At 45.2% G+C, this 25,774-nt stretch overlaps 1 protein-coding gene across 2 annotated transcripts in view; it reads left to right on the top strand.

Annotated features, from left to right (window-relative positions):
- MYO5B (myosin VB) overlaps positions 1-25,774 on the top strand; it is a 149,360-nt gene that overhangs the window by 30,672 nt on the left and 92,914 nt on the right. For both annotated transcript variants that reach the window (XM_027794505.2, XM_027794504.2), the window contains exons 3-7: positions 2,352-2,520; positions 4,755-4,899; positions 20,115-20,271; positions 23,138-23,281; positions 24,221-24,302. In XM_027794505.2, coding sequence (XP_027650306.2) covers positions 2,352-2,520; positions 4,755-4,899; positions 20,115-20,271; positions 23,138-23,281; positions 24,221-24,302 — 697 coding nt within the window. The remainder of the gene's footprint in view (positions 1-2,351; positions 2,521-4,754; positions 4,900-20,114; positions 20,272-23,137; positions 23,282-24,220; positions 24,303-25,774) is intronic.

Here is a 25,774-nt window from a genome sequence, read left to right as displayed (position 1 = left end):
GTTGGCTATTCCCAGGTCAGCCTCGACTGGATTTAATGTCCTCCTCAGTTTGTCCTTCCAGCACAGGGCAGCTTTCCGAGGAGGGTGTAGAGTGTGGATGGTGCTGCTCTTGAAGATGCTCTTTTCCCCTCCATGGTAATAAATCTAGATGAGGAGATTCACAGATACCACCTCACTGTCCCTTGGAAACAGCAGGCAGTTCTTGTAGGACCATGAGTCACTGCCCCTTGGTTCTTGGTGGGCTCCCTGTCCAGTAGCCCTGTGGCTGGACCTCGTGGACCATCCTGTGTCTGTTACTTCCTGTTCGAAGTCATATCAATCATCATTTGACCATATCTTTTTCTTCAGTGACATGATGCTTATGATGGGCATGCTTCCATCATTCCAGTCAATGCACACAGCAGCTTGTTTCTGCCTTCCAGTGGCATCAGATACCACAGGGATTACCCTTGTGGCAGGTTTTTACATATTTTTTTCTTGGCCTTGAGGCAAGAAGATAGAACCCTTGGAGAAACCAAGCACAAATGCTTAAGGCTTTGCAAGAAACTTATGAAGGGTGTGAAAAGCACTACGGGCTTTGACTCTGAGGCAGGTTTCATGAGCAGCCCTAATGGGTGCCCAGCAGAGATGGGTGCCTGGGTGCAGGTGGGTGCCCATCTCATCCGCAGCAGCTCTTACCTACCACTTGCTGTGCTCAGGCTGCCAAAGTACATCTGCATGTATTGCTGAGTACTGCACCCTCCATCCTTCTTTTCTGGTTGAGATGTTTAGCAGTTCTAGTACTTGAGAGGCAGGATAGGTCTTTACCTTTTTTCCTCTTTAATCTGGATATCTCCCCAGAAACCAAAGGGGCTAAGAAGTCCTGCAAGATCTGGCCTTTTTGTACAGCAGAGTTTAGGGTCAGCAACATGAAAGAACAAGTTGATTAAAGGATTACTAGGTGTTGTAGATAGTAGCTTAATAAACATGTCGCTGTCATGGTGAAACACGGGAATGGCTCATTTTGAGGTTGTGCAAGAGAGCACGGCTTAGTGTGGGCGCTCCCAGAGACTTGTGTGATGCTTTTCAGTATTAAACCCTGCCTGAACCCAAATCATGTTGGGCTGAAGATATTTAGCAAAGAGGAATGGCGCACATGTGCATCAGATGGAGATACTGAGCATATGTATCTTCGGGGGATTTGAAGCTGTTGAAAGCCTTTTATTCCTGACAGCCAACGTGCATTACCCAACTGTTTAGTGCTTCTCCTTTGTCCTTGTGCTTTAAGTGAATTTTCATGGTTTTTGTCATTTCTGACTGTACCCTGTATGCAAGAGTACTCTCTCTGAATGAAGAGCTGATTTTTAAATACCACAAGGGATCCCTGGTGTGTTTTCCATTAAGATGCGAGACTGAGTGCAGACTCTTGAAAATTGGCATGGGCAACATGGAATTGGAGTATAAAAGAAGCCTGAGGTTGTCAGAAGCTCTTGAGCCTGTTCTTGTGGACTTGGGTGGGTTTTTCTTGGTCTGTTTGCATGGGCAGCGATCCAGTGCAAGTGCAATGGTAGTGATGCCCTTTTGCTTGCACACTGGGATTCCTCCCTTCTTCTGGGAGCTGAGCATTGGGATCCCTTCCTGAGACACCCTGTGGGAAGCAGTATTATAGGCCATTTCTGTTTTCCTTTACTGTAAAGGAAGAAAATTACACTTTTTCTTTAGCTTTTGGGTCTGCTGTTCATTTGGGGATGAGTCAAAAATTGTTAGCATATGGGCAGCCATATGTTTCAAGAGCATAACCTGGCTCTTCAGATATTGAAGCAGCAGGGGCTCTGTGCTTCTCCATGTCCTCTGCCTGAAGGGGTGTAGGATTTTGAGTATAAAAGTAACTTGAATTAAAAATGAGTTGAGAAATTGCTCTGATGGGAAGAATATGGTGTAGTTTGAAATGAAGCTGCTTTTCAAAGAGTGTGAAGATGCTTAGGTCAGATGAAACTGTGATTTTCTGTATGGTACCTATTACTGCTCAGAGCTGGCTAAAGGCTATTTGCCCCAAGGCTGACCTGAAAACAACTCGGGTATGCTCAGGTTGATGCTTGCGGACCATCAGTGTCCACCAGGACTGTCTGTTGGCCAGCTCAAAGCCTAGGGTAAATACCAAGGGGATGATCTGTTACCTGGTAGCATGTCAGCCAGGTCCCTATAGCATTTAGCTCAAAGGGGCTTTCATTCCATTTAGAGTGGGAGGTGTAAGTATTTTATAGTATCAGGATGGAGTTATGCTTGGATAAGTTAAGTTATGAATAGGTTGTAAGACATTGAAGGGGCTGTTACTTTTTGTGTTCTCATGTTCCTCGCGTGTGTCTTTTCAGCTCTATGAATATCCTATTGACCAAGGAAATGAGCTGCCTTTCCTGCGCAATCCAGATATCCTGGTGGGAGAGAATGACCTAACGGCCCTGAGCTACCTGCACGAGCCTGCAGTCCTCCACAACCTCAAAGTCAGGTTCCTTGAGTCCAACCACATCTACACATACTGTGGTGAGTGTCCAGGCCACAGGTTCAGCTCCTGGGAAGCAGTAGGTTAGAGCATGTCCACAAAGAAACCCCTTGAGACCACAAGCCAGGGGCTGTGAGTTTGGGGCATGTGGGACAACATGAGTGTGTGCCAATAAGCTTTAGATTGGAAAACCAGAGGTGGGTTTTGAGGGTGGGTGCATTGTGAACTTCCTGAGCCTTATGATCCATGTATGTAACTCTTGGTGGTAACGTGTTGTCAGATGAGTTTGAGGCCAACTTTGTGTGTGCTTGGCAGCCTGGGGGGGGGAAAAAGTTGGACCTAGCAAACCACAGGAGAACAGCAGTGTGCCAGAAAGGTGTGATCAGACTGAAGAATGTCCACAGCAGGTTTTCTTTCTGAAAGGCTGCAAAAAAAGCCCCTTGCTGCACTGCTGTTTCTTTCTTTTTCATTATGACTTTGGGGGTCATCTAACAAATTCAAAGCAGGAGGGCAGGCAGCTGTGAACTTGGGTTTGTCATTGTCATTCCCCAGGAAAGGTGGCCTGCCAAAGCCAGTCAAGACAGCAGTTACCTGTAAAGGGATGAAAATAAATTGCAACCTGGAGAAAAAAAAAAAAAAAAAAAAAAAGAGGAAAAAAGGTGATTCAGCCACTTTTATTCAGTTACATTGAAGAATATTGAACCCTCTTGCTGGCACTCCAGATGACCTTGTTAGCAGTGGTATAGACTTAATGATTCTCTAAGTGATGAGTTGCAAGATTTCAGCAAAATGCATGGGACTATTTGCGTAGCAGGGTTAAGGCTGGTGTGTGCAGCTATGATTAAGTGTTGCCATTTAGGGTTGTTGAAGAAAAGCTTGGCGGGATCTGACTTCTTAAAGTAGTGCCCTTGAAATACGTGGCCTCAGTGGCTGGTAAGCGGTGACTTTGCTTTACATATTTAATGATACGTAATGTTAGACTATGGGCATGACTTGCAGCCTTTTGCAGGTGCATGTGTGCTCCCAGTGAGCTGCCAGCCTGCCCTCATCCAAAATCAGTGAGGTTTCTTTAGTGCAGCTTTTTGTGAAGGTTTATGATAATCTTGAGCACAGCATTGAGCTAATGAAGATACATGAGTTTAGGCTTAGCTGTTTGGGGTTAGCTAGTGTAGATTTAGCTACAAAACTCTGTGTTGGTGCAGCATACCTTGTGCTTTGTTATAAAGTAGTTGAGAAAAGGCGAAAAGTGCTTATCAGGCAGCCAGTGCTGAGGCAACTACAGCCCTTCAGCTTGACTTGCGTTGTGGTTGCAGGTGTGTTTTTGGTTACTAAGGGAAAGTGATGCATGACCCTAAAAGAACCGAGCAGCAAACAGGAGCAGGGCACAGTGAGGTGAAGCTGTTGGGTTAATATCCCACAGAGGCAGGTAATGTGACTTAGCTGAACTTTGCCTTTCGTTGCGCTTTAACTCATGTATCCTGTGATTTGCTGTAACTTCAACGTGGCTGTGCTGGGAACGCAGCACCCACTCCCACCGGCCACGTGCTTTCCAGAGCTCCTTACAGTAACATTTTAAACTGGCAAAACCTGAAGGTACTTTGGAGGTGGAACTTGTAGTGCCTCAGTTTTTCAGGGTGCAGACCAGCTCTCTTGAGCGTACAGGTAGCACCACGAGTGGCTTTGCCCCTCAGTAAGTCCTGGGCTCACTGCCTCTTCTGGGCAGGCATGGCATTCCCAGAGCTGAAGAGGAAGACATTAAAGCTTTAATGCAGGCTCTGGCATTCCTTTCCTGTGATTTATACATTTCATTTTGATTTGAGTACCTCCTTTGTTATGAGCTTTTTCTCAGAATTTAAGCTGAGGAAAATCCAGGATATCTGTTTGGGTCTAGCAGAGCTTTGGTTGCATAGGTACTGCTTTTCTGAAGTGGTGGCTCAGGCACTGTTAGCTCTTCTCACTCCCCTGCAAAGTCTGGTTCCACACAATGTAGGTTATATATTTGCTCTTTTCAACAGTTTTGTATGCCGCCTCTGTAGCTGTACGGGAGCTGATTGCCTTGCTATCGAAGCATAGCACTTTGAAGGAAATGCTGAGATGAGAATTGGGAGTCTATCCCCGTTCCTTTGTCCTCCTTATTTTTTTCTTCTTTGTTTCCTCCAGTCATCATGTTTAAGAAAACGACAAATATTGATCAAAAAAACTAATGCAGTTCCTGAAAAGCCTGAAGTAGTAACTCTGTGCTTGGTTTGTAACATGTCTATTTATCTCTTTGAAGGTATTGTACTAGTTGCCATCAATCCATATGAACAGATGCCAATCTATGAACAAGATGTCATCTATGCGTACAGAGACCAAAACACGGGGGATATGGATCCTCACATCTTTGCGGTGGCAGAGGAAGCCTATAAGCAGATGTCAAGGTGAGTGGGTGCACAGGCATTGGGATCGGATCGAACTGTTGGATCAAAAGCAGGTAAATATGCAGTTAAATACTGCAAATATGCAGTTAAAGTGAAGTTGTGGAGAGGAGTATGAAACTTCCAGATTTTCATCTCTGCTGAGAACAGGGAGTCTGCTATCATGCTTTTATATCCCTAGATTGGTATGACATCTCCCCATCATGGTGGCTGTCTTCACCCATGGGTGCTGTAGCTCACTCCCTTTTCTGTGAGATGCAAGACTTGGTTCTTGCAGCAGCCTTGCTTGCATGGTGCAGAACTGCTTTACACTGAAATCTTTTTGAGGTCAGGTATTTCTAATTAATTCTGTTTAATGGGCTGCTGAGACTGCTCAGGATCTCTGTGGTCCTTGGTAGCTCATGGGCTTGGTGCAACTGTGATTCAGATAGGGAATCTTCTGTTCCTGCTTGGATGAGTTTCCTGGAAGAAATTCAAACCACTCTGCAAATGTCATATTTAATATCTTGGAGGAAACCACATTTCAGATAATTTGGCGAGATAATCAGACTAAACCCAGGAGCTTAATGTTAGTCATTTTTATGGGGACGCTGTGATTTTGAGTTAGGAGGTGACTGGCAGATATTTGTAGATACTTAAATCCTTTGGAGATACTTGGATCCTTCAAAGCAGTGTCTTCACCAGATGAATTAGTATGACTTGACTTTATTTCTGTCTGTGGTGTTGCTGAGGACAGATGCAGGATTTTGTTCTTACTAGGTAAGCCATGATCTAAAAGAGAATTTGAGAGGAAGCTGAAAGTTGTTGCATCAGGGATCGTTTTATTACAGTTTTCTGGACTTGCACACTGTTTAGATTTGCTTGTGGGTTAGCTGTGATTTTTATACGGCCCTGGCTTTTAATAGCAAGAGTCAGCACTGAACTGTTTACCAAGGGCTGCAGCCTGTTTTCTGCTGTGTCTTGGCTTTAAGTAGTGAGTTAGGATGCATTTCTACTCAAGTATGAGCCAGAGTTCAATCCAGAGGTGACCTGGAGGAGCACTGCCATGGGTGGAGATCAGATGGATTGTACCCAGACGGACTCTGGCTTGCGGTTCAGACCACCTGCAAGTGTTTGCGCTTTCAGCAAAACCGCTTGAGAAGAATTTAGAAATGTGGCGAGCTGTCTGTAGAAGAGGAGGACTTAGGACTGTGTCCTTTTTACATGGCTCAGCAGCAAGCTGCATAGTTGTTTTTAGAAGATGTCAAGGTTTTGCTGACCGACGTGGACAGGACCCATGGATTTTCCTGGGCATGTTTCTTAAATACAAGGCAATTACTTGCTTTTCTGCTGAAGTCTGTGCTGGGGAAGACTTGGTGGTTTCTGGCATTCCTGTGTAATTTTGCAGGCAGTCTGCTAACAGACAGCTCTGGCCAGAGATGCTCATGTCTGCTCTCCTCCTTATCAGAGTAAATCTACTCTTGACAGCCACCTGTAATTGGTAACTGCTGTCTCTGAATGGTTAGGACGCCTCTCTTTGCAGGGGGATGTGGAAATAACCACCTTCAAAGCTCTTAAACAAGATGCTTGCTGTTCACTGCTGCTCTTGTGCTTTTTGTCTTGGGATGATACTATGGTAATTGCAGGCTCGGGTACAAAAGAGGGATTCAAATGGGGTTGAGAGGAGATTGGAATGTGGATTATAGGAATCTGCCTGGTTATTTGTAAAGTGCCTTAAAATGTAGCACACTATTTTCAATCTGAAAGCTTCTGGGTGGACATTGTGTTCTCCGGAGTTTGATTTGGGCTTTTCCCTCTACAGTGCCGCAGTGAGAGTGGTGGAGCTGCTCAGGCAGGGTGTGTGGACGGCCTGTCCCATGAGTGATGGATGTAGTGCATTGGAAAGTACTTTTTTCTTTTTCATTTTCACTGAATTACTGACTCTGTGGGGTGTGTTGTCTGATCTCTGCTTTAGGCAGTTGTGGTGCATGTGAGCATGGTGGGGCATGGGTACTTGGGCAGTTCAGCCATCAGGATGGAGGTCTGTGAGCATGTTAAACCTAAACTGGTGCAAAAACATCACTTGTTTTGCATTGTCTTGGCTTTTAAAAAATTGTATTATGTCTGGTGCATCCGATAGACCAGGAATAAAACTCAAACCTTCAATCTCAGAAGGTCAAACTTGCAATGTGACTGAGTGCAGGCAAGCAGGTCTCTAGCTAGCCTTCTGTTTTGCTTTCTTTATGCAAGTGTGTACTTGTGTATGTATATGCACATATAGGCTTATATTTTTTTTTAAATGGAATTATTCTAATATTAAATGCAAATCACATCATAGAAGAAAGATTAATAATGTAGATGTGCATTGTTTGAATTTCTCTGGTTTTCTTTGAATGATAGTGTCTTCAGTGTAAGTAAGAAAATCAAACAAGTGAAACAAGCTTTCTTCATGGAAGGCTGCTTGGAAAGAGCTGATGTTATTTGCAGCATCACTGAGCAAAAAAGGTGCTGAGTAAATACCTTGCTGGAGCCATCAAGCAGTTGTTGCCGTGTGAGCTTGTCTGGTCTTTGGAGTGTCATCTCCAAGTTTTGTAATGAGTGGCTTCTTCATTTTCATATATGTCTGTAGGATAATACTCGTGTGGTTTGAGTGGCAAAGCAGAATTTCATTAGTTGACTCTCAGTGAACTGCTTCCTTCCTATCAAACACTGCACTGGGCTAATAAGCGCTTCAAAAAAAAAATATTGCTGAAATCGCGCTCAAGACTTCTTTTGGGGCCACAGGCAAATAGTGTGAACTTGGAGCAAGTGCCTGTGAGTGGGTTGATGGTGCCGTCTTCTCCCGTGCTGTGGGGAAGTTGCAGTGGTAAGGGTAAACTCCAAGGGTAAACTCTTTGTCCTTTTCATGAAGACCTGGATAAGGAAGGCTGCAAGGTGTGACATATTTTTATAGAACAAACAGGGCAAGGACATAATCAGGAACCATGCAGGCACCTTGAAGAGCTCTTTTCCAGTACAGAAGGCAAGGTCATATATATAAAAAATAAATAATAAACATACATATATAATTACATAAAATGCATAATAGATATATGTATATTTTAGCTTTATTAGTGGCCTAGAGCACACTGGGAAGATGTAACGGAGATGACTGAATGGCATTGCATAGATGGCAAGGAAAAGGGGCACAAAGTCCAAGATTAATTGTTAAATGAGGGAAGTTGGAGACAATTAGATTTTTACTTCTCTGGGCTTCTGGTGTACCGTTGCTATGTAGGTACAGGGTGTCAGGGCAGAGTTTAAGACATTTGCTGGTGCACAAGTGTTAGTGAAGTTGTCCTGTGCTTTCTTACCTCCCTCAAGCCAACAGTATCCAGAAGATTGGACTGGAGGAATCTTCACAGGTGGCTGTAAAGCTCTGCTGGGTCCTATGTCTGGTGTTGTCCTGTCATCAGGAAAAGCCAATTTAAAAGGAGGAGGGGGGGGGGGGGGGGGGGGGGGGGAAGGATAAAAAGCCATGGGTGGGCTGGACAAGTGGCTGCAGAGAATGTATAACAACATCTGATCCCTTTTTTGGGACAAAATAGTTCACAAAGCATCTGAACACCTACTATGATTTGGGCATGTGTTAAAACTCTCCTCTAAATGAAGGATTTTCCCAAAGAGGGTGCTTTGCAGAGAGTTGCTTTGCAGTACTTGATGTAAAACAGCTTGAAAAAAGGCAAGTGCTTAAAATTCATATGTGACAGCCTCTAATTTTTGCAGTGACCAGCTCTTTAGATAAACTCCCTGCGTACTCGGTAGGAGACTGAGCATGCTTGGGTCATTGAAACAATACCGGTTTAGGCAAAATACACAGCATAGAGTTAATTTGCTCCATGTGCTGCTACCAGAGGTGGCAGAGTCAGGTGTTGGGGTGGTGGAAGGATGGATTACTTAGTGATTGCTAATAGCTGGCGGTGTGGGGTTTGAAGTAATTTGTGCTTTGGGACACACATTTTCTGCAGGGCAATGCAACTGTCTCCTCCTGTGGTCTTTGTCTCTGTCCTCCTAATGCTACCTGGTGAGGTGTGTTGGGTGTTAGTGCCTTTTACACCTTTGGGTGCTGTGGAAGGCATTTGTGCTCCGGAAAGCATACTGTTTGGGGGAACATCCAGGACTGCTTGGAGAGCCAGAACAGCCGCCAGTGCCCTGGCTGATTGCTTCTTGCTGTTTTTACAGAAGAACAAAAGAACCCTTGTGTGCCTAAATCCCAGCAAGCGGCTCTAATTCCTTGTGTATCATTGCTGTGGGCAGAACCCTGGAGTTCAGCAAGAATTACGCTTGAAACTTTATTTCTGCTGAAGTCAGCCTGACCAGCAGCTTTCCGTGCACGAGCAGGGATTGTTCCTCACTTCTTGCCCTGACCTACGTTCCTCTTGATGATACATCCCATTAGTTAGTGCCAGCTCCATGGAGGCACCTGAATTTTGCATGGTGACAGTGTAACACCAGCTTCCTATTCCCAGCCTTTGGGGGCTTTAGTTAGATATTCCCCTTTGTGTCTGCAGCCCCATTTTCCTTCTCCCCAGCTATCCTCAGCCAGCTTGGCTTGTCAGTGCAGACACAGCGTTGTCTCCTGGTGCTGAGCTGAGTCTGTTGGGAAGATCTCTGCAGTGTGCCATAGTAGTGATTATATTTGTGTGGCTTTTCTGTCTTTGGCCCCTGTCTCTCCCTTTTGTACCATAGGGTTCACTTTGGACATGGGCCAGGACTTGCTAGTCCAAGTGAGGGTTTTAGTGTCTTTTTTTTAAAGTCACACGTTATAGTTAATAAAATGCAAAATTGAACAGCACTAGGGGATAAAGATACGTGATTGTGAATAATAATGCTATGGGTGATAGGGCAGGAGAAAGGCAGGAGAACCTTCCTAAGGCTGTCAAATACCTTTCAAAAGCAGGGAGCAGGTAGTGAAGGTGGCTTTTGCTCAAATCATAAATCAAATGTCAAAAGCATCCTAACCCCCTTGCTTGTATATTCTATGTGTTTTCCAGTTATCGTGGCAAGATCCAGATGTGCTATCAACATTATATCCCATATGTGGGCCTGTTAACTGACATGACGTGGCAGCAGTCCATGTCAGCTGATAAATACAAAACAAGTGCAATGTTCAGATCGTACAGTGAAAAAGATCTTGGGTAATAAAGGACTTGCAAAAGCCTCTGAAGAAGTGCATGGACTCTGTGAAGTGCCACGCTCTTTATTCACTTGTGTATCCATCAGGCTGATGCTTTCACAGATGCATGATGTGTGCAAAGCTGTTTCATGTGGTCAGACAAAAATATCTTGATCTGATCCATGTATAACTGCTAAATTGGAAATGTGGACCATTTCAGCATTCTGCCAGGAACGTGAAAGGGCTCTGCAGACCTTAAATGACCCTTGCAACACTGGTGGGCAAGCAAGTATTCTGGTAAACTGTTGGTTAGACTGGAGTTTCCTTCTTCTCAGCGTGAGGTTCTCATCACAGTGTTGTTGATAGCTCTTGCAGAAGAAATAAAATAAGAAATGCAAGAGTGATTTGGTGGAATTGTTCAGCTTCTGTGTATCTGGACTGCTGGTCTCACCTGCAGCTCAGTGGGTACTGGATAACCCCTGGTGTGTGCAATTCAAACCAGGGTCAGAAGCTACTGTGTGATACCTAAATTATAAGTTACATGGAAATAGCATGTCTTCCCTTTTCAGCCCTGCTGCTGGCATGCTGTTTCTGGCACAAAATGCTCAAACACCTGGAGTGCAGATGGGTAACTACTTAGTAGTGGCTTTCCATTTTTGTGGGAAGTCAGTGCGCCCAAGTCTTGCATTGCACTGGCAAAAGCATATGTCAAAGTGTAAAAATCACTGCTTGGCTACATCAGCATGCGACACAGATGGTCTGTGTCTTGCAGAAATACAGGTGCTGGTGGAGCTGTGCATGGCCATGACTGCTGCCTTTTCTGCTGTGGGGTGTGATGCTGGAGCTGGAAAAGAGCAAAAATTGCAGCATTGACCCTGCCCATAACCTAATAGAGGCGAGGAGAGGTATGGGCATGGTTGGGGGTGTCCTTTGATAGCAATTCAAATGTAAAGCTTTACAAGAGGATTTAAAACCATACAATGAGAGAGCGGGTAGGAGTTAAAGGAGAGGTTAACCCCCGACAGAGATGCAAGAGGAATCAGACTGGCTCAATAAATAAGGCTGAATGCTGTGCTATATTAATGGCAGGGAAGGGTTTAGGTCTCCTGGTGAATGAGGCTGGGTCGGGGGTTTGCACCGAGCTGCAGGGCTGATCTGTGCTGAAGCTCAGCAGGGCTTTACAGCAGGTACCGTCTCAAAACTGGAGCCCTAGCCTAAAGAAAGGGTCAGGAGGAGAAACAGTGAACCTCAATAACCTGAATTTAGGAAGGGGAGAAACTTGAGGGGCATCTCTTCTGTTTAGTTAGAAGTGGGAAGGGGAGGAGGAGAGAAGGTTTTGGAAGTGCAGTGCCATAAACATGCTGGTGGTAGACCAAAAGCAGCTGAATGCAACTTCTCCAGAGGTGGCATAAAGAAAATAGGAGAGATTCCCAAGGACTGGAGGAGAGACCCTCTTGTCTTACTAGCCCTGCTATGGGAGGGGACAGAGATGCTCTGAGGTTAAGTGGTTAGTGGCCAACTAAATGATCTCCCCCCCCCCTTTTTTTTTTTTTAAGTTTCTTGGTTTTTTCTTTTTGGCAATTTGGAATGAGAATGATGCTAATTCCTAGCAGCTTTAATCATAAATGAGACATCTCTTACAGGAAAATCATAAATACTTACAATGGGACAGCACTAGCATAGGAGAGCCTAAGATACAGAAAGGTCAGTACTTGACTAAGAGTAATGATTGTGCGTGTGAAGTATCACCAGCTTGGATGGAGTTGTAATAGGCTACATCAGACACGTAATTACTGCCGTGATGCAGGAGAACTGTTCAAGCTCTGAGGTGTGAAAGCTGTGACGCTATCGTTAAACATTCAAAAAAAGTGTTTACAAGCTTCATAATTGCATCAGAGCGCAAAGACTTAGGATTGCCTTTGCCCACCTTGTGTTCAGTGATTGCTGTCCCACATACTTGGTGGAAGTGTTGGAGACTTCAGGACGGAGAACCTAGAGCGTGCACTCAAAAGTCAATGGTCCTGCTGGTTTCTGAAAATCTTTTTGCGGTTTTCTTGATGTGTATAAACTGTAATTAATTAGATGGTAGTGTAAGAGTTCTACAAGCATCAGTGGTTGATGATGGTTGAAATGATGAGGTGTGTAGGAAGGACCTTCTTTCTGGGACTGCCATGGGGTGGAAGAACAACTGACTTGTGCTGGTGCCAGCGGAGCTGAACTTCCAGGCGTAGCATCTCACAAGCTTGGTGGGAAGAAAGTCTGCTTGAATCATGCCCCTGTGTGATGCCTTTTGGGAGGGGACAGTACAAAACCTCCTCCATCTGCAGTGCTCTACGGGGGCCAGCTGCTTGCAGGTGGTTTGGGCCAGAGCCAGTGACACTCTGTAGTGTGATCCCAGTGCAGAAAAGAGCATCAGGGTGCCAGAGAGCTAATAAAATTGGCTGGGTGCATGTTTTGCTCTCGTTAGAAACAGAGCACAAAAGAATTGCTGACCTCGTTTTAGCGTAGCTGAGGAGCTTGTATTTTTCCCCAATGGGGTATGCAAAGCATAAATCCTGGGAGAAGGTCGTCCTTCCTGCCTGCCCTCAGGAATAGGTGGAAGGACTGGAGACAGCACAGCGTTTTCCAGAAGCTTTGAGTATGCAGGATTTTCCTTGCTATTGAAGGGGCATTTCCAGCTGGATGCACAAAGCAGTCTGGGGAGAAAGTACCTTAATGAGCCGAGTCCAGTGGGACTCCCACCTCTCTCACAGGAGGAGTAACTGGTTTGCAGGAGCATCGCATAAAAGGTGTCTGACCTCTGCAAAGACATCTTAATTTGCACCGTGGTATTTGATCTCAGCTTAGAAACGTAGATTGATAGGCATGTTAACTAATGGTGTATGGAGGGAAGGTAATGCTTTGTGCTGCTGGTGAGTGCCACAAAAGATAAGGTTGATTTGCATATTCCTTGTTCTTTGAGCATCATGCCACATGCTCATCCTTTCCTGTTCAGGGCCAAACTGGTACTTTTAGGCTTTTCCACAGCACTGGGAGATTCAAGCTTGTATTTTCTCTCTGGCTTCTTGCTGAAACCCAGGGGTGTGTGAACAAACTGTCTCCAAAGCTGCACAGGATGGATGCTGAGGAGTACATCATCCCTGATGCATCTTCTCGACGAAGACCCTGGGTGGGCTGTGCATGATCTAACATCCTCAGGGACACCTGCAACAACTGAGTGAGGTTACACCAGGCTTTGGCGTTGCTGAAATCGGATATTGCTGTTTTCTTTCTCTAGTTCGTTGCATTAAGGTGCAGCATTACCTTTACAGTTGCAATGGTACCAGGATGGAGAAGGGTTACAGCAGCTCTGGAGTGGTTCTGGCCAAAACGTGGTTTTGAGCTGTGATGTAGTCCATGTGGGTGTAGGTTGCTGGTGAGAAAACTCACTCTCACCCATTCAGTATAAGCTACTGTATAAAACGTATCATAGAATCATTTAGGTTGGAAAAGACCTTTAAGATCAAGTCCAACTGTTAACGCAGCACTGCCAAGCCTACCACCAGACTGTGTCCCTAAGCACTACTTCTACACATCTTATAAATACCTCCAAAGATGGTGAGTTATCTCCAAAAGAAAAAAAAAGAAAAAGCAGTTTATAGGGTAATCCATGCTATTTATGAAACATACAGTGCAAAAAAACCACCCGGATGAATATATAGCCCTTGAAAAGCTGTCCTTATGTCGCTGCTGACTTCAGCAGCTGCAGCATAAAACAAGCATTTGCAGCCGAAGTTTGATAATGCAAACAGAAAGTATGCCCTTAAACAGTCTTGTTTGCCTGGATGATGAATTAATATCTTCAGGTTCCCTGAGGGGAAAGTCTGACTACCCCAAAGTTCTGTCCTCATATTTGCATTGAGTGACAATGCCAGGCGTGGTATTCAGAAAAACCCAAGTTAAAGCCAACAAGAATATCTGCTGCCACTCTCAGTAGTGATGCTGCTCCAAATTCCAGTTATCCTGCTGAAATGGGCTCAATTCCTGGTGTCAGAGGGTGTTTCAGTGGCAGCTCTTCCCGTTGTTACAGTGCTACAACACTCTGATTTTTATCTTCACAGTGTACAACTTCTGTTTATTCCTTTCAAGGCTGTGTTAGACAGCCCCAATTTTTCATCACTGTAATTACCGTTGGATTGCATCCCTCCAAGTGCTAATGAAATTATTGCATTTTTATGTTTCGCTAACAATGCAGTACAATAGCCATGTTCGTTTTTAGCTTGCACAGCTCTGTCAATACAGAAGTGTATTAGAGCCTGCTGTGCTTTGGGGCTTTGTGGGTGTTCTTGTTGTGGTCAGGCTAAATTCAAACTATGGTACTTAAAGCATTTTTAATCTTCAGATTGCTTTATGGACACTAATCCTCCAAGCATCCTGAAAGAAGTAGGTTAAATATGATTTCCATGGTGGAGGGACTTGTTCCACGATGTGGAGAATTAGTGTCAGATCCGAGATTAGAGCTGGCGTGACCCCTGGTAATTATTCACAGGGTCTGGCTCAGCCTTCTTTTGCTTCGGGTATTTTTCGGATATTTTTCTCTCAGTTGAGCCATGTTTTCAGTGCAACTGGTTTTGCTCTCACCACTGGGATGAAGATGAAATTGCACCATGGTTTGCTTAAGCTGCTGGTGATGTTTTTGGAAGAGATGACTATGAAAACAAGTCCTATAAGTTCTGGGTCCCTTCTTGTGCTTTAGATTACTGCTTTAAAGAAAGCTGACTTTGGAAAAACTGAATTAGGTCTGGAGAACATTTGGCGTATGTTTGTCTTCAAATTCTCTTGCTTTCAGGCAGTGTTAGTGAAGGCTAGGGATCTTGGATGTATACGTGTGTGCTATGTCCCCTATCTCTTCCTGATAGATGGAGGTGGTGGGAACTGGTGGTGGGAACCATCGCTGTCCTTGTGTTCAACCCCTTTGCTGTTGCTGTGGCTTGACCATCCATTTTCCTGCGTTGAGGGCTTCCAGGGATGTTCAGCCCTGACTAATCAGGTAAATGAATGGGAAATCATGTATTACAGTGACTAGTGACGTTTCCAGGCTGAGAACCACGTATTGAAATACGGAGCAGTGTCTCATCTCTGATTGCTCTGATGCAACCAGAAAGGGGGCAGCTTTTAGTACAGTTGGAGAGCTATGTCCAGCTGGGTGGGCTTGAAGTTTGGACTTTTATACACACCTTTCCCAGGCTGTTTGGAGGCACCTCCAAGGGTAGCAGTATTCTTTGCATTGCTGCAGATGAAGGACTGACTGCTTAAACAAGCAGGGAAATCCATTTCCTCCATGTAAAGGCTGGTAATTAGCAGCTAGTCCTAATCAGCACAGGTATCTGTTTGAAGTGTCCTTCCTCTTCATAGACAGCTGATTTTATTGCCCCAGGCAATTAATAAAAAAACCTGGTATCTACTAGACTTTAGTACTAAATAGAAGGAAGAAATGTTTTACGCTGAGGGTGGTGAGACACTGGCACAGGCGGCCCAGAGAGGTGCCCGACGGCCCATCCCTGGGAACATCCAAGGCCAGGCTGGACGGGCTCTGAGCAACCTGATCCAGCTGAAGGTGTCCCTGCCCATGGCAGGGGGTGGACTAGGGGGACTTTGAAGGTCCCTTCCAAGCCAAACCGTTCTGTGATACTGTGATTTTTTTCACATGTAGTGAAAACTCCTGTCACTGCCTTCATTGTTTTGCTGGGCTGGGTACCTCGCCCATCTCTTGCTGTGTGTGTGGCCAAAAGTGAGAGTCTTGGTGGGTATTCTTCATAACGTGACAAATGTCTGCAAATAAAACAATAATAATGTGTCATTCACCTGCATAGCAGCTTTGAAGGTGCTTTTGCCTCCTTGTTTTTGCCCCCTTGCATTGAAGAAATAATATCGGGCTTCTGTGCTTTGATGGTTTTTACCTTCTCTCATGGATGGAGGCTGTAGCTCAGATCATGGTTTTGGTTTTCCAGGCTGTGGGTGGTCTTGGAAAGCTGCTCTAAGTGAAGAAGCAAAATGCTGCAAACTCGTGGGGTGAAGGTTGGGGAATTGCATCCTTAAGTGGCTCCTACCTAGTTTTGAGCTGCAGCAGTGGCATGTGGTGGGAAAAGCGCTTTCGGCCATCGCTGAAACCTAATCCCCATTGCACGCCCCGCACCGCTGGATGAGTGTGAGCGTGTTGTGTGCCAGCATGTGTGCATCATGGGGGCTGTTTGCCACGGGGAGCAGAGCACTGGTGGACGTTGCAGCAGCATGACAAGCCATGGTGGCAGCCCTGATGTGCCCAGGGGCCATATAAGCCCCAGGACTAGATGTGGCATCATTGCCGTGCTGCAGCTGAGCCGGTATTCACCCATAGCATTTCATTTCACCCAGGCTTTATTTCCATAACAACTTTCTTCTGTGCTGATGCTGCCAAAATTGGCTGTATTTCAAGCAGCCGTGTTGTGTACTGCTCCTGCACAATGTCTAACGATTTCAGTATTTTTTATTCCATGCTGAATGCAAGCAAGTCCTGCCTCGTTTTAACCATTTCTGCTTGCTGAGCAGACTGTTTGCTACCAGCAGCTCCATGGGGTTCATCTGTCTTTCCCTGCTGACACCAACAGTTGGTTAACTTGTACAGGGAAAAGGAAAGTCTCTGTAGCCTTTATCCTTTGAATTAGGAAATGAAATGTCTGAATGTGCATTTTCCACCAAAAAACCACAGAAGAGACATGTTACTAGAAATGCAGGCGCTTGAGTGGCCTTGCTGTCTTGCTTGGAAGACAGCACTTTTTTTTTTTTTTTTTTTTTTTTTTTTCCAAATTTTGTTTTACGTTATTGATATAATGGAACTCCAGAAGTTTTCTTGTGCCATGGAGAGAACCTACCTGACCCATTTCATGTAGCAGCACATTAGCCATTAGGGCAAATTCTGGAGAAACTCTATGAAAACATGACCTGGCAGAGCAACTGCAATAGCAGTAAGTGTGCTGGCTGTGATTTATGTCACTAGGTTCAGTGTCTTCTGGAGAATGATGGTACTTTTAAAAAGAGACAAGCCAGAGGGAGGAATAAACCACTCAGGATGCCAGATAAAAGGCAGTTTGTGATGAGACCTGAAGCCTGCAGAGACTGTGGGTCTGGAGAGCTCCTTGGATGGGCTCCTCCAACCAGGCACACCCATGCAGCTGATGCAGAGAAATGTGAAAGAGGTCAAAGTTGGTAACGTGAGGTCTTAGTTATGAATCTCAGATAGAAAAAAAAGACAGGTTACAAAATACTATCTTGTAGCAATGCTGACTGCATGCCAGGTAATGCGTAGTTCCTCTTTTTTGAGCTCTGTTGGCTTCATTCAACTGGACAGTCTCTCCCAGGCTGGTGTAGTTTTCATTTTCTGGCTTAAAGAAAAAAGTGGTAGCGAAATGTATTCTGAAATGTGCCACTTTGACAGTACCTGTCATGCTGAGAAGGGTAAGAAGCAATAATTCTCAAGTAACTTTTAGGCAAGTGTAGCTCTAAGCCAAGCCACCTTTTGCAGAGTTCCATTTGCTGGGCCAGCGCTTGCTGGCAGAGGTCTTGGTTGTCTCATCTTCCTTCTGCATTTCCCTCACATCTGATGAAGGATAATCTGTTTATCTGCGCTTGCAGCCGATGCCAAAGCCTCTGTCTGCCCCTTTCTTTTAGCCGACATGAGTTTTATGTGTTGTATGCTACTGATGACCAGCATGGGATGTTCACTGCTCGAGCTCGGCAAGTGGTTGTCCATTAAGATGATCAAAGTGGAGGTGAAGCTTCTCAGCCTCAGAGCTGGAGAGGTTGGAGGTTCCTGTTTCCTTCCGGCTGGTTCATGCCCAGGAGAGCGGTGGAGCTGTCTTGGGGATGTACTTTGTCAGTAGGTGCCTGAAAAATATAAACAGAACTGGAAATCAGCTTGCCAGTCCTTTCCTGCTGGAAGTGTTGCAAAATTGTGGTCTGCACCATAATGTTACATGTTTAACTTGACTGAGTTTTTTTCCCCTAAACCAATTATCTTGAGCCTAGAAAGAATTAAGAAGTGTATGCCTGACGGTGGAGGAAAGTAATGGTGTGATGTTGCAGCACATTTGTATTTTTGTTGAAAATGTGAAGTTGGTATATGGCAATTATTTAGTCTTTGTTTTCATCTCTTGCTGGTATAAACTTGAAGTGAGTATCTTAAATTGAAATGCATTTTTATGGTCTTTCTTGATGTCAAGAAAAATGCAAGGTGTAAATTTATTGTTGCACTCGTATATAGGATTTTGTGTGCTTGCATTCAGCTGTAATTCATGAAAGCCAGGCAGAGTCTGGGCGGTTTAATTTGATCTTATTTAAAAACACACTCAATAATGTACTTACAGCTTACCCCAATAGCTCTGGTATTTTGGGAGCTTATATGAAGTCCTGTAGTGAAAACTCTCTCCTTCCCAAAGCCCATGGTCAAATTGCTGAGGTGCTGGGTTTGCCATGTGCCAGTGATGCTCTGGGGAATGCATCCCACTGCAGCAGAGGTACTTGCTCCCACTGCTGGCAGATCTTTGCCTAGAGAGGTGTAGCTCTCCTGGAAATGAGCTCCTCTTACTGCCTTGGCCCTTCATCTGCCTTGTGGCTCAAGCATGTTAAGCTGGTTAACTGTTGGGATGTATTTAGTGGGTACCATCTTGTACACCTGTGATGGGAAGGGCTGGGTATTTAATATAGCCACGATGACTTGTGCAATGTTTTTTTGTGTTTAAATGATTAATTTTGCAAGTAGGAAAAGGTATTTGAATGAGTCTTGTGCTCTGTGCAAGGCTCAAAAGCTACGTGAGGTGGCACACCCTCAACTTCTCCATGCAAAGTCCTGTGCCCTGGAGCTATCGGGTGGTCTTCTCTGGCTCTGATGGCATGAGCAGCCCAGAGAGGCAGAGCTGCTCCCGTGACCCAGCACCAGCCCAGGGATGGGGCAGTGGCATCTGCTTCCATCACAGCCAGAGAAGGGTTTGCACCAGCCCCTCGGTGCTGGGATAATGCTTCCTACTCCTGCAAAGCATTTTCATATGTGCAGATAAAACTGGTGTGTATTTGCTTGGATTTTGTTACCCTGGTGCTGGCACACCTCTGTCTATCTGTCTGTAAGCAAATTTGGTGTGTGCTTGGAGAGGGCAAGGCTGCCTGATCCCTCTGTTAATAAATGAGTCCCTCTTAGAAACTACTTTGTTTTGCAGAGCTTCAGGAGCTGAACAAACTTGACCTAGTGCAGTCTACCAGGAATTGCTTTTAAACTCTTTATTCTCTTTTTCTTACCCCTTGGTCCCAGACGTACCTCTGTGTTTTGGAGCAGTGACTCAAGGTTCAGGGGTGAATAGATGGTGCGAGTCTGATGTCGGAGAATGCTTTGTATTATTGTTGTCAAAGTTTTAACCAGATGTTGGGTTCATTTAATTGCATAGGGAATCAAATGACTTCTGCTGTTTCCTAATTTCAGGGTGCTTGATTTCACAACTTCAATATTTTTAACATATTTTGAGCATTAGAGGAACCTTTCTGGGTATCTATGTTTTAATAGCTCAGCAATACTCTACTTAAGTGAATTTCACAACTAGTTGCCCTTTTTGTTGAGCAAAGTTTCAAATGCCTGAGTGAAGACCTTGGAGGGGAAAATTAAGTATATAATATTAGAAGCTGATATTCAGCCAATGCCTGTTAATAGTTGTCCAGACAAATGTCAAGCAGCAGAGGTTTTGTTATTGCAGCATGTAAGCAGTGGACTTCCTAACGCTGGGCTATGTGCTCCAGGGGTGAAGAAAGCACCAGTGCTTCATGCAGGGGTTCATCTCCCGCTGCCTTGGCAAGCCCTTGGAGATGTTCAGTGTCCTTTATGTTTTAGCTGAGATGTGTCACAATAGTGTGTTATTCACTGTTAACCTGGTAGAGTCCAGAATAAATCCACCATCCATAATGTAGGTGGCAACAAGGCAAGGGAGGCAGACATATGAAGATGGAAGATTGTTACATGATGCAAATGAACTGTTAACAAGAGAACAAATTAATTTACAGAAGCTTTTCTTCTGTGTCATGACAGGGATGAGAAGAACCAGTCCATCATCGTGAGTGGAGAGTCGGGTGCTGGAAAGACAGTCTCTGCCAAATATGCCATGCGCTTCTTTGCAACTGTTGGTGGTTCTGCCAGCGAGACCAACATTGAAGCCAAAGTCCTTGCATCAAACCCAATTATGGAGGTAAAAGCTGCATAATTTCCTTTGTCCTGCTTGCAATGATCACTGTTTCTCTCCAGAAGTCACAAAAACAGTGAGAGCCATAGGGGCTTGTGAGCCAGACCTGATTTGCAGCCTCACAGCAGCCCTGAGCTGGAATGAAAATGCAGAAATACGTTGGTAGCCTCCATTTAGCCCACCCCAATTGCTCCTCTATTTGATGGTCTTAAAGCTGAGCCTGTCCATCCCCAGCATGGCTCCAGGAGCCAGGCTTTGAGCGGGCTTCAGAGTGGAGAGCCTGAGCAGTGCTGCCGGACGATTAGTATTTTATAGTCTTCCTTGTTCTTTTGCCACCACGTGGTACCTTCTAATCTTCTTTAATTATACAGATCTGAAATAGAAAAGAAAGGGATTAATCTGAGATATTTCAACAGTTTTATTTTTGTTAATTTTTTGTTGCTATCCATCATGTAGGAGAATAACAAGTCCCGTTAGAGGGAAATCCCTGCTCTGATGGAAAAAAATTCCTTTTATAAATATAAAAGAAAGGGAGAAAGCAGCTTTGTTTCATTGCACTGTGATCAGATGGTGAAAACAAATTTTTGAGTGCCTAAACCCCATTTTTCCAAACAGATTTTGGAGTCTGAGTGCCTTCATTTGCAAAATATCCAAGTCAGCATGAAGACAAGATTTGGGCTTTTCCAAAGTCCATTAAACACTTCAGACCTGTGTGACTAGCAGTGCTGCTGTAGCAGAGCGTAACATTGTCCTGTGCTTAATCTTAGGCTTGGCTTAACCTCCAGGGAGGCTTCCTCAGTGCCTTGTGGCCAAATTGTCTGATAGACATGGAGGTAGTGGCTGATCCAGGACAAAAACCCAGCCCAAGAGGCAGCACGCACGGTCTAGCGCTGTGCTGCCTGACGTGGAGTACAAGCTGGAAGGATAAAACAAGTGATGGTGCAGATGAGCAGTAAGAAAAGCCACACAGGTGTATGGCTGGCAGAGAACAAGGATACTCGATCTGCTGCAGTGCGGGCTTCACGCTATTTTACTCCTTTCCTTGGTCATCTCCTGTGCCTCTGTGAAACGGCTGCAATACCTGGGAACACTTAAAAGCATCCTAGGAAAAATTCATAGTGCATGCTATTTTTCTGTATGACCCCATAATTTTATTGCTCTAGGTTTTTTGCCTGTGTTCAGTTCTGGATGTAATTTCCAAGTGCTGGGGACAGGGAAACTGTTTGTCTTTATTGGAAATAGATGAGAATGTTGCCCACACAAAAACAATGAAAAAGAACTGCCTGGTTTGCAAAAACCCCTGAAGTTACCACGTGAAGATGGAGTAGAGCAGGTGTGTGTCATGAAAGAGTTCTTACTACTGAGGTGCACTGTGTTTGTGTGGGGTGCATGTCCCTGCTGAGAGATGGGGCAGGTATCTCTGCTTTATAGACACGGAATTGAAGCACACAAGATGATGATGATATTCTGGATGCTCAATTCAGCATGGAAAATATCTATTGCAGTGTTTGTTGTAGCAGTTTGTGAACCCCTTTATTTCTGGGGAATCAGCACTGGGCTCTAGGCAGAAATGCAGTGTGTGTGCTCTGCCTTGCTGTTTTTATGTATGGTCTGGGATGCGTGCTGGAGGGTTGGAGGTGGGAACTGGGGGCTGTGAGTCTGGAAGCACTAAACGATGGGAAGGGTGAGCTGCGGTAAAAGGGTACATAAGTGGGCTTTGGGGAAAGGAGGTGCATTGGCTAGTGGAGGAGTTGGGCTGGTGTGGATGGATAGGGCAGGGAGCAGGCAGGGCTCGCTCTAGGTGTGATGCTTTAATGGAGAGGTGGAGTGGCCAAAGGGGCAGGCAGCAAACAGCAGCTTTGCATGTGCAGCAGCCTTGGTGTAGACAGCACCGTGCTGCACAGAGTCATTCCCTGGGGGTGGGGTGTCCACTACATGCAACTTGAGGTATCAGGTCCTACAATTAAAAGTTTCGGGTGATGTCAATGTGATGCTGTAGGTAATACTGTGATTCTTGCTAAGTGTGCATGCTTGACATGTTCCCCAAGAGCTGTGCTGTAGGTAGAGGTGGTCTGCAAGGAGAGTCTGGGAAATGCAGCCAGCCTTCAAGAGGTGCCCGAGGGCTTTTTCTTGTACATGTCCATTCCCTTCCATCACTTCTCCTGTGCCTGCTTGAGGCTCATTGTCTCAGGACAGGGGAATGGTGGTAGAAAATAAGGCTAGTGTAGCTATGAAGTAGAACATTGTCTTTCTCTGGCCTTCTTGCATCACCACGAGTTGCTCCTTTGGCTGCTTGATGGTTTCCCATGTTTGCAGTGCTGCACCCCTGATGTTTGCATGTCGCCTGGTTTCTTTCCGCTTCCTTCTGCCACTGTGTGTGGCAGCATTACATGACCACGAGGTGACAGGTAGGTGCTGGAGAGCCACAGAGGGACTCTGGCCCTATCACCAAATCCATGGACCAAAGCCCAAGCATCTGGTGACATATTGCAACTGGTTCCCTCCCTCTCGCAGGGCTTCATTGCCCATGTCCCCTCGAGGAAACCTGCCAGTGTTGACTGTGAACAAAGGTGGGGGCATCCTAAAAAAGAAAACAGGAGTACTGTGGCTATTGGTGTGTAGATGGTCTAATTGCTGCACAGATTCTCATTGCTGTTTATATGTGTTTTTCTTCCATAAAAATCCTGGAGACACCATGTTTTCAGTGAAGAGTCCTCCCCAAAGTCACATTGTTGCTCTGCCTTCTGCACCTGGGAAGGGGTTTCCCTCAAATTCTCCCATGACTGTTTACATAAAACTGATTACAGACTTAAATATTTAAAAACTTTTAAAAATTAAATTTAAAATTAATGTTTAATTTTGTTTTATGCAGGCAATCGGAAATGCTAAAACAACGAGGAATAACAACAGCAGTCGCTTTGGGAAATACATTCAGATCGGCTTTGATAAGAGAAGCCACATCACTGGTGCCAACATGAGGACATATCTGTTGGAAAAATCACGAGTTGTATTCCAGGTGAGGAGTTGTGCTTTTTTCCTTCTTTTCTTTCTTTTGGGTGCTGTACTCCAGGAATTTCATAGTCAAGGTCTTCTCCATAGATAAATTACTTCAAAAGTAGCTTTCCTGGTGGACATGGCTTCCAGAGATCTTTCAGGCTTAGTTTTTTGCAGTTGTTCTTGATGATCCCAACCTGATGACCTCATTCTGGAGGAATATGTATCTGAGAGACTTGTTAGTTGGCCTCTGGTTGTTCCCTACATCTGCCGGAAGCTGGAGCCCTGATGAGGGACTGTTGCTTCTGGCCTGGATGCTCAGCCCAGATGGAAAGCTTTTCTGTGGGCAGCTGCTGAGATCTCTACTGCACCTTGTAAAAACCCAGGAAGAATAAATTGCAGGCAACAGTCTTCAGGTTTGAAGACAGAGGAGAGGCAGGAAAAAGGCTGAGGAGGCTGATGTATCTGCTGCAGCATATCCCATGGATTTTTTTATGCTTAGGGTCCATAGGGCTCAGCTCAGGCTCTACTGGTTTGTGCTTGAGATACAGCTCAAAAGGACCTGCAAACATTTTGTCCTTGCACAGAAAAAAGCAAACAACCCAACTACAAAAATCCTAAAAATGAACAACGCTGGGAAGCCGCAAGTATAGGCCACTTCTTTTTACATTACTGTCGGTTTGCAGTGCCGTGCTTGCTAGCTAACTTAAGGCATGGAAGGTAGTAAAGCTGTATATTACATTTGCAAGATGGACAATGTACATTGATCAGGGCAAAGCTTAGCACCTCTGTTCTCCTAGGTGGATAGAGGTCCCAGTCTTTTTGCTGGCACTGAGGGAGTCTTGATGGTGGGACGCAGGGGATGGGGTCAGGGTGGCCCTGGGCTCATCTGGCACTGGGCTGAGGGTGGGAGCACTGCTGTAACCTCTTTGTGCCTCTGGTAACGGTGCTTTCCCCGTAGGCAGAGGCTGAGCGCAACTACCACATCTTCTATCAACTTTGTGCCTCGGCAAGTCTTCCAGAATTCAAAGACCTTGGACTGAGTAAGTACTTCAACCTCCCTGTGCTCCTAGTTGTGATGGCAACAGGAAATTGTGGTGGGGGTTGGAAATGCAGGTCAGTGATGGGGTCGTGTGTGCCTGTTCAGTGGGAGGAGGTAAAAGGAGATGTGTTTGAAGGGCTGCTTCTCCCCTGTGGTGCCAAGGTTTGCTTGTGCCGTCTTTGGGGATGTGACACCTTGGATGAGACACCAGTGCTTATCACCTCTGTTGTGCAGCAGCATGCTGCATAAAGTGCATGATGTTTGTGTTGCACTGGTCAGCACTGTTAGGCTTCTCCAAGTGCTGCTGGTAGGCAGGAGCTGTTGCTGGAGGTTAGCCGTGGTGGGAGAAGGGAGTAAACCTGTGTGTTTTCTAGAAGCTACCTGCAGAGCCACGGTGCAACCACGTGTGATAGATGCCAGACGATGCAGGGAGAGCATGTGTTAATATTGTACGAAACTTACATAAAGATATGTATTTTATATCAAGTGTGAGTGTGGGTTGATCTGGCCAGAGTCTTGGCAGGAGCAGTTGTGTCCTTTGAATCAGTTACGTTTTTTCAGTGGTTAACTCCTGGGTTGTATCCAGAGTTGTGTTTTTTTTCCCCAGACTTGGCAGCAAAATCTCTGTAAGACATCTGATTAAGAGGGTTTGCACTTGCAGCAGGGGGTGCAGAGATGTTTTGTAATTTATTTATCTTCAATATCTGCTGTTGCTTAAAAGAAGTAAGGCTTAAAACATGCTTTTAAGCATTTAAAATGGTGAGCAAGGCAGGTTGTGATCCCAATGCAGAGCATCTTGCTGCTACAGTCTCACGGAGACTATGTGGCTATAGAGGAGTGGCTGGTCAGCTGGTCAAGAGAGAGGCTTTCAGTTTCTGGGTAATTCTGGGTTTGTCTTTGACTTTTGGGTTGCCATAGGCACGTTGGTCACAATTACTGAGTATCGGTGCTGAAATGGAAGCGTTCCTGTTGTCATCCTGTTGTCACCGGTAAACCTCAGCATATTACCAAACTGCAGTCCATACTCTTCCCCAGTGACACCAGACCAGATAACCACATCCAGGAGTTTGCTAAGGCATAACATAACTTCTGAGACTGTCTAGATGTAAACCTTAATGTCTGTCCCAGGACACCTGGGTGGGATGTGAAGGTTTTGTGTGAATCACTGGGCACTAGCCATAGTATAAAACCTGGCTTGTGATGGACCTGAGGCTCCTTTCAGTCTGTAGGGGTCCCAAAACGAGGTTCTGACAGTGGCTTCCCAGCTACAGTCAAAGAGCCTGTGTTTGGTCCTCTTGCATGCTTGTATGACCCCAGAGCACATCTTTTGGCCACTTCCAAAAGTTTCTGCTGTGGGCTTACATGCTTCATTTTTGCAAAGATACTTTGAGTATTGATGATGTTGTCTGCTGGCATCTTAAAATTCAGGCACAAATTATTTCAACCCAGTCTGGCAGATGAGCTGATGTGGCA

Source organism: Falco peregrinus, chromosome Z (assembly GCF_023634155.1).
Source record: "Falco peregrinus isolate bFalPer1 chromosome Z, bFalPer1.pri, whole genome shotgun sequence".
Taxonomy (NCBI): domain Eukaryota; kingdom Metazoa; phylum Chordata; class Aves; order Falconiformes; family Falconidae; genus Falco; species Falco peregrinus.
This window is presented reverse-complemented; position numbering and strand designations above follow the sequence as displayed.